We start from the raw sequence: 9,152 nt of genomic DNA, 5'->3' as shown, positions 1-9,152 counted from the left end.
TAATCAGCTCCGTCTACGCCTCAGCCAAGTATTTCTCCTCAAACCTCAGATTTTATTTCAAACTCTCAGTAACGTTTGAACAATGAGCTGAAAGCCGTGTGAGGTCCCAGCATACAGCACAAACGTGTGAACCATTCTCTGGCCATATGCTGGTGAACGCCCAAGTATAGACAATAAAGGAATTGTTTGGCTTCGGGTCCAACATTAAAACAGTTTCTCTCTCGCACATGCCGTGGGGCTTCATGGGAGACCCATAACCACAATGATCAAAACAGCTTACACACATTACAGTGAAGTAATGAAATTCTCATCATTATTCCCATCCCATGCAGTCTGTTTCTTGTTTATTTTGCAGGTCGCTCTGTGCTGTGGTCCAAATGTCTGCTGTGAGTTAGCAGAGGCTGCAGCACCAGTGGGCGGCTTTTCTATACAACCTATCTCTGTAATGAGCTGGTGGGCCGCTCTGACCGGGGTTGCAGCCGGGTAAGGGAACAGCGTGACTTCACTCTTTGGCCATAGCGGTGTTAAAAATTATCAAATTGCACATCACAATTACAGTCAGGGTGGCCTGTTCATCGGGTTACAGTGCAAGGTGGCTGCGACCTAATCCTGTGAAGTTTAATCCCTCTTCACTGCAAACAGCGACGCCAGCCTGACCTGGGTGACATCAATACACATGAAACACTGTTACAAAAGTAGGGTTTTTTTTTTTTTATTAAAACATACACAAACATAAATAAAAAACACTGAATGGAAAAATCAAATCAGATGAAGATCTTACAGGTATGCTACAATCTTGTAGAAGAAACAATATATCCATATTGCTTTTGGCTAAGCAAGTGCACACAGAATTGTCAAAATCGAGATACATAAATATGGAATTTAAAATGAAGCCCCTGTGTTTTAATAACAAAAAGCGTGTCTACTATTTCCTCTAAGTGCTGTATAATGAATGTCATACAGACATAAAATATAAATGTTTTTTTACAGCCGAAAGGTCACTTTAACAATGACCTGTCTCTGTACTTCTATAGCTAATAAATAAATATTTAGTGCATATTCCCATTTACCTCACTGAAGAGCCAAATGAAAAACAAACTTTAAGTTAAGGATGAACCAAACTCAATTTGGTTCCTCTAGTTAAAGAAGACAAGAGTCCCGCCATTTATGGTCAGACAGTCCAGCTATCTGCATTGCTTGTTGATTGACATTAATATAAAAAAAAACAAATGTCATTACCTCCTTAATATGACATTGTTTAAAATGACATTGTCCTGTAATTGCCCTCAGTGAAGCAGGCAACTCATCACATTTCATTCAGACAGAAACTGGATAACAGAGCACACACATGACCTTCTTTTTCAACTGGTTTTGTTGCTAGAAAATGTCAGAGTCAAAGTGAATTTTTCATGGTATCAAATTTCAATGGTGTCTTAGAGATGCTGAGGGTGATAAAAAGCATCTCACTGCCCATTCCGAATACCGTAGACCGACTTACTGTGAGGACGCCTCATTGCTTGCTTTGCTCACACTTATAAAACAGGAATGAGGAAAACCCTTGTGCATTCACTGCTGCAGGTCAGAGACAGAACAGGAAGTTCTGTTGTTTTTATTCTGTGATAATCTGCAGACTACTTGCAGATGCTCTACCATCAACTATTTACGTTTTTTCCAACAATCAACAAACCTTTCTGACTGCACTTCTCTCCAGCAAACTCACTTCCTTAGTTGCTCCCTTGTGGTTTGTTTAATTAGTGCATAAACACATGTCTATGCTTAAGTCTAAATGTTGTAATTGAACTGAAATTTCCCAATACAAACCGCAATACTTAAAAAAAAAATCTTATAAAAACAAAAAGTCCAGTGCTATTTTGGATGAAGCTGAGGGCTAAGTGGCAAGACAAGTTTTTAAAAGTAGAAAACCTTTTCATTAGTTTCTCTCGTGAAGGACTCCAAGGCTATTTGGCGTAGAGCAAGTGTAAAAAAACAACACACTCAATAAAAAAAAATAAAACACACGTTTGACAAATCAACATTATAAATCACTAACAGTGGTTCTTTGGCATATCAAATGTTCAGTAGCATGTCCGCTCCCCACGTGTTTAAATTTCAGTTACCCAACTTTATGACCCCAAAATACGTCCCTTCTCCCTCCGGGTCCAGCATCCACGCATTGGACACATTGACAAACAGGGCGTCTCCCTCCTCCAGCCGAACTCCTCTGCCCTGCTGGGCGCAGTACATGTTATAGCTCGTGTTGTTCCAGCGCATGGTGCTGCCCGTCTTCATGAGCACTACGGCCTTGCTGTTCTGTTTGATGCTCTCGTGGTAGACGTACTGGATGAGCTGGGTGTTGCTAACGTCTACCGGCGGGATCCCAGCCTGACTGCCGTCCTCTGGTACGAGCTTGTAGTAGCGGAAGCACGTCTTGGCGTAAACATAGTAGAAACCTGACTCCATCACTAGCAGTTTCCCCTTCTGGTAGCCCATTCTGTGGCGGTATCCATGCACCTCGTCCCAGTCAATGGTGATGGCCTTTGGCTCACCCTCTTCATGGCAAGCATAAAACAAAGGAAGTTTTGGTTATTCTATTCATCTATTAATTATTTGATTCATCAGAAACAAACTAAACAAAGAGGATTCTGAGTAAGACCCTCATACAACAACTACTAGTTCTTAGTAAGTAGCTAGTTTCAAGCTAGTGATTCACTAAATTAGGTTAAAACAAACTCATGTATAGATGCCAGGAAGAATCAACAATTAAAACAGGAAGGGACTGTAGCATTGCAAGGGGCAAATGATGCATGAAACTGAACTGCTGATGCTTTGGGAATACAGGTATGAATGCAGGTTTGACTTTGTTTCGTTTAGAAGAGCATACATGAAGAAATGTGTGTTTCAGAGTTAGGTTTGACGCAGATTAGCATGAGTGGGAAGAATGCGACCATGCCAACCTAGCTGACACCATTTGTTCACTTATGTTTGGTAATTTGAGATATGTCGTGTTAATCCTGTGAAATATAGCATTAATTAACATTACTGTTAATTCAACTGGACTCACTCTTAGAGTACTCTTGGTGCGCTCTGATTGGTAGATGAGCTGACGGCAGGCTCTCTTTTGGAGTTTTGCACCGTCTGCCTTTTCTTGTGTCTCTCAGTGCGTTCAGCACTGGCTCCGTCTGTACTTCCTGTAGAAAACACGAACAGCTCAGTTGCTGACAAATGAAAGGTCAAAACACATCACCTGTATTCGTGCAGTTGTGTGTGTGTGTGTGTGTGTGTGTGTGCTGTCTGCTACTTGGAGAAGTTGCGCAATTTGAAACTTACACCCACATCAGTCAAGAGACATCAACAATTAACCCGCACACACACAAACGACTTTCTCTTGCAGCAACAGTACGATTTTGACATGTTTTGCCACAGCTTTGCTCTGCTGTCTCTTTGAATAACCATCTGTTTGTATGGAATTGTGTGTGTGTGCGTCTGAAGACAGTAAGTGTCTGTGTGTATTATCCATCTTCCTTGGCTGGCCTGCTCACTTCTTATTACAGCCGTGGGTGTACTTGGGGCCGGAGGCTGTGACAGGGAGGCCTCCTGGTGAGTGTAGCCTTTCACATAGATTGAGCTTCTCACGGATTTGGCACAAAACGTATCTGGACTGTATTCAGCCTCGAGTGCTGATTCTATTCAAGGCCAATGACGCCGCCATCCGCAGTCTGAGCTGGGCTGTCATCCCCAGGCAAGACGGAGCATATACACTCAAGGAAAACATGGTTTCCAAGCAAGTAAATAGTTACTGCACTCGAGCTGCCAACTCTCTTACACATCTGGTGTGAGATTAAAATATCAGGCGTGAGCGTTTTGTTTTTTTTTTGAGATCTCAGTGAAATGAGACTGTTGAAGTTGTACCACTTTGTCAGTTACCTGGAAAAAATACCTTGCAGTGTTTTAACTGCAACACAATTTTGGATGCAACTGTAAATGAAATTAGTACATGAGTGTTTATCAGGGTGTGCATACGTGTGCAAATGACACAAATAAATGTGGTAAACTGCACGTCAGTGAAAACATTATTTAGATTCAACAGATTGTTTTGTTATATCCTAAATGTGTTTAAACTTGTTATATGGTTTTACAGTAATTTCCTCTGATCCAATAATCTCAGGTTTTCCTGGCAATATCATCTCACCCTAACTCTGAGCCAGCGCCTAAAAAACAGACGAGGAAATGGAAAGTGTTGAAATGGATAGAAAATTTAAACGTACCAGCTTAAAAACCACACACAGCGCCTCTGAGCACGAACACCGTAACACAGAGCCAGTCCCACCAACACCATTAACATGGTTTTGCAAGACTGCACCTGTGCTGTGCTAATATTACTGGGAAGTATTTATTCACAACCCAAGTCCAGACAAATTTGCACAGCTCTCAAACTAAGATTAGCACTGTCTGTCCTCCAAAAACAATTTGCTGCACAAACATGTTTATAGCGCAGCGTCTTGGAATGAGACAGGGGTAAACAACGTCTTGCCAAGGCTACGAAGTAATTGTGAGCGCGCTCCCAATTGGCCCTACATTGTGGGATCTATCTTGATTTGTGGTGAGACCACGTCATACCTCTTTAACCAGAGAGAAGAGATTATTTAAACAAAGTAGCTGCAGTCTGGCAGCTTCCTGATCTACGGTGCGATCTGCTTTGAAATATACAACAGTGACTGCTAACTTGATTTTGTACGTCTGGTCCTGGAATACCATGGTGCACGCACCCCTTTAACGACATGCCGCACACTTCTCCATTATGGTTTTTATGATGCTACACTAGAACAAAAGTCCTCACACTCAAGGCTTGGCCACCAAGGCAGATTGTCTCTTTGTGTTTCATACTGCATCAGTCAGATCTCCTTCTCACATAGTTGTACAGTTCTCCACAGACTTTAAACATTCAGATCATGAGCTGTGTCTGATTCATGGTCCTGTGTTCTCACCACTCCTGAGATCGCACTGACCACAGCCCCAGCTCGGCGTAGGCCTGCACATCCTGCCTCACATCAAAGAGTACACACCGGAGCTGAACTGTTGTACGGCTGTCCACTGAGACCTGCTCTCTGGCAAATCCGCTGAACTGTCTGCGGAGGGCAATGGCATTCTCAGGGCTAACCCTAGCACAACACAGTGTGGGCCAAGTGGACCTGTCACCCTGACACCTCATAAAGCTCCCAGTACGTCTCCCCGTGCTTCATGGGAAACAGCCGAAGGCTAACGGCACAATGAGCTCCTCAGTCCAAGACAGTCTGGGTGGTGTGTTTAAGTACTCCACCAGGGATACTCAGGGCAAACACAAATACATAATTTCAAAGGAAATTAAAGCATTATGGGAAACCAAACACTAGTGAGGCAAAGCAGCGCATTTATTCTGTGTTGTTTTACTTCCTGGATGCTCTCTGCTCTTGCTCAGAGAAACCTGTGCCAACAAACAGGCAGCGACTTCCAAAAAAGGGGATTAGAGAAACAAATATGACTTAAGCAATTAAGAACTCCTATTTTCTAACTCCCTCATGCTACTGCTGATCATCAGAGAAACACTCTGCAACCGCTGATGCCAATAAGTGACTCACTAATAGCTGATGCAGTAAAATACTATCTGTGCAAAGTGTTAGTATGTAACTAATCAAACTTGTGGGAAATTCCTACAGGACAATCTATTTGACCCTCCATCAAGTCCAAGTCGGAACGGTGTTTCCCCTGATGTGGTCTGATCTCTCCAGCCTGTGTGATCACCCGTGATTTGGTGCTTGCTTCACAGGAGCTGTGGTATATACTGAAAACACACCCATGACTGATTGAAATCACGCTTTAACTCTTCTCTTTTAAAAACATTCCCACAATATTCCAGGCATGCTTCAAAACATTCTTAAAGCGGATTATTGTCGGCCTCTGAGACATTCATTTTGGCTTTAACTTTGTTTCACCACTGTTTCCCTTTAGTGACATATCTAGGATTGATAGAGCAAATCAATCAAAGTCTATTGACATTAAGCTTGTTGAAGAAGGCATCACTCCTGATGTTTAATAATTAATGACAGACTCTTGCTGTTAATGTCAAAGATCACAGGTATGTGTATAATATCGCAGGAGGAAGGAAATCAGTTAAAATGCAATTTCTCTGAGTGGACTGTGCTCCAGTCAGAAGCTGTGTTGTGCTGCCTGGAGTCAAACTCACCTCTATGGGCCGATGTGGGGCTGTGGACAAATCTACCTGGAGACAGAAACACAGGAGTCCAGGTTATAGAGGTCTGTGTGCAGCATGGATATGCCATCTCAAATGAGCTGCTATGAGAACATTAAAACTTAGAAATAGAAAGCGGTAATTCAGTTTGGATGCTTATATGTATGTATGTGTGTGTGCGTGTGTGTGTGTGTGTGTGAGTGTGAGTGTGAGTGAGAGAGAGAGAGAGACAAAGAGAGACACAGAGGGAGTGTGTGGGAGTGGGAGGTTATTTCCCGTATGTCAGTCTGCATTCCACCGCAGCAGGTGAAAGTCAAAGTGATTTGGAGACTGAGCACTGGTTCTTATTTGCAGAGCTGTTGTCTGTGAATAATCTAAAGGTGCATTACAATTCAAAGATGCCCACAAGGTTTTCATGCACGCATCCAACCTGATGCACAAAGACAGGCAACCAGAATAAAACAAACAAACAAACAAACTTTAGCACTCAAGCTTGAGTCAGAGCAGCGTTCTTAAACCTGCCCAGATCTGCACATTCCTATGCAGGCGAGGCGCCGTGCAGATTCAAGCGCTCCTCTCCATCTCCAGGAAGTTCTACAGGTGTTGTGGGCAGATGATGGTCCGGTGCCAAACTCCAGTCCACACACATACAACTCCTGACTCACGCTCAAAGTGCTACCATATGCAGCTGTCAGAGAATCTGGAAAAAGGGGCTGTGTGTTAACTCAGAACGACCAGAGGGCATCTGACGCTGCTGGGCTTCAGTCACTCCTGAAGATCAGACCAGCATCCCTCCCGTGACATAATCAGACCAGTCCCACAAATAAATGTTATCGCACAAATATGATAACAGCCATGAGGGGAAACATTGTGTCTCTCCTTCTGGTTGCCTGTTTTCACTACATTGCCTCCCTCCCTTTTATTTTTTTTTCTGGCTCACATCCTGTACATAACTAGCTACTACCACACTGCAGTGTGTTTATGCCAAAGACAAGCCAAAGAAATTTAACACACAAACACTAAGAGAGATACAGAGGCAAACAGAGAAAGACAGAAACAGACAGATGCTCCCCAGGTGAACTTCCAGCATCCTGACAGAGCGGAGATGTGGTCTGCCCTCTTGGCTTGTTGAAACATGACAATTATTCAACTCCAGAACTGCCATAAAGTAACAAAAACAACTGCGGCAGAATGTAAATGTTATTCTACAAGCTCACAGACACTCAGTCAAAAAGATGGCAAAGATGGCCTGACAAAAAGCATTGGACCATGTAAGGACACATGTATTTTGATAGTATCACTGACTTTGCACGGTCAGACCAGCAAGTTAGAACAGAGAGGCTCGAAGCTGTGCCAGACTCTGCCTCCAAACTCCTCGAAAACAGCTCTCAAAAGTTTACAACTTCTGACAGGTATAAATTACAACTATAACCCCCAGATGACATGTAAACACGCGCAGGAGAAACTGCAGCCTGTGAGCCTCAAGTGAAAACATCTGTATTTTGCAAACAAGGCATCTTGCAAGTCTGACATATGTATTTACAGAGGAGCGTGTACCGGGACGCTGAGACACTTCAAAACGGATCCACGATGCTTTGAATCGAGCTGCAGCTCCTGGAAAACATCACGCTGAAATCACTAATCTCCGCGGAAAATGTCATCAAGGTTTTTTTTTTTCCTGAGATGCTATCTGTCAGCCGGGGTGTTTTCACTGCGCGCCGCCAAAGCGCAGCGCCACCAAAGAGACGCCAACAGTGCGCGAAGCTTTGGCGCACAAAACTGCACGCCTGGCTGGGTGTCGAGGCTTCCTTTCCTCCACTTCTTTAGATTACACCTACTTCACTTCTAAGAGCGCGCACCGCCAACTTTATGTACAACTGGAAAACTTATCGTGTCCTTTATGGCATTATAAAGTTGCGCAAACATTGCTGAACTGTCGCAAGTCGTTTGGAGCCGAGAGAAGTGTTGACAGTGTCAGTAGATAAATATTTACACACAGAGCCGAAGCTCGACCGAACCTACATACATGCTGGCGGCAGTGAATGACTTTGCAAAGCGTGTGGTTGCGCGCAGGCAATCAATAACCAAACCAGAGCACACGGAGTCACACTGAGCCTACCTCTTGCAGATAACCTGTCAGGTGTAATAAGATGGCCACGCTGGAAGCCACCTGAAGCAATCCCATAACAGCGAGGGTCCCGAATAGGAGCGGCCGATAAGTGGGCTCCGAGCTCTGCACCTGGTGGAAGCGGTGCTGCCCTGCCTCGATGTCGACGGTGTTTCGCAGGTAGCCTCTGTACTCGCTGTGAGTAGCTGCCATGATGTGCGCTCGGTGTGTGCCGTTCAGCCCCGGGGCCAGAATCCAGACTCGACGCGAGGAAGGAAGCGGAGACTGCGAGAGTCACTATTATCAGCGGTGGGTGGGCTGAGAGAGCTCGCTTCCCTCCGGGGCCAATCAGAGGGACTCAGATAGGCACACGGAAAAGACTGGCAACCAGACAGACCTGAGCGCTCGACAGGTAAAGCGAAGCCTTTATGGCTCCAGAGGCTTTTTACAGAACGGCATTAACACGTGATCCACCCCTTCTGCGCGTCCACACCCCCGGTGACACACAGTCACTGCACCGAGGCTGTTCTCAGCGCAACGCGACTGTAGCACAGAATAAATGAGCTTTAAAGCTGCCAGTCATCAGTTTACACTCCTGTGGACACCAAATGAAGATTATTTAGGTCAAACCTAACAACAAAAACACTAAATGTTGTAAGCAAACACACAGAAACACTAACAGGGCTTGCATACAAGAATTGGAAACTATTATTTTAAGAAAGAAGATGCTTTTCACAGAAATGAAATTCAAGGAATTCATCCTATTGAGGTTTAACTTACTGAGGCAATTGATCATATTTGATCTAAAGCCTCTCCAGA

General features: G+C 44.1%; 1 protein-coding gene across 1 annotated transcript; it reads right to left on the bottom strand.

Moving 5' to 3' along the window:
- Positions 1-702: 702 nt before the first annotated feature.
- tnfsf11 (TNF superfamily member 11) lies at positions 703-8,756 on the bottom strand. The gene is made up of 4 exons (XM_041950837.1): positions 8,346-8,756; positions 6,221-6,256; positions 3,062-3,188; positions 703-2,549 (listed from the first exon to the last, which is right to left on the bottom strand). Exons 1-4 carry the CDS (start codon positions 8,544-8,546, stop codon positions 2,110-2,112), a joined length of 804 nt encoding a protein of 267 aa, XP_041806771.1. The 5' UTR covers positions 8,547-8,756; the 3' UTR covers positions 703-2,109.
- Between the last annotated feature and the right edge of the window lie 396 nt (positions 8,757-9,152).

This window comes from Chelmon rostratus, chromosome 13 (assembly GCF_017976325.1).
Source record: "Chelmon rostratus isolate fCheRos1 chromosome 13, fCheRos1.pri, whole genome shotgun sequence".
NCBI lineage: Eukaryota > Metazoa > Chordata > Actinopteri > Chaetodontiformes > Chaetodontidae > Chelmon > Chelmon rostratus.
This window is presented reverse-complemented; position numbering and strand designations above follow the sequence as displayed.

Bases quoted from the DNA above. Each gene is read 5' to 3' on its own strand.
- tnfsf11 (XM_041950837.1), bottom strand. From the start codon at position 8,546: ATGGCAGCTACTCACAGCGAGTACAGAGGCTACCTGCGAAACACCGTC. The intron at 6,257-8,345 runs GTAGGCTCAGTG...TTCTGTCTCCAG, and splicing joins TGACAGGTTATCTGCAAGAG to GTAGATTTGTCCACAGCCCC. The intron at 2,550-3,061 runs GTGAGTCCAGTT...CTTGCCATGAAG, and splicing joins GCACCAAGAGTACTCTAAGA to AGGGTGAGCCAAAGGCCATC.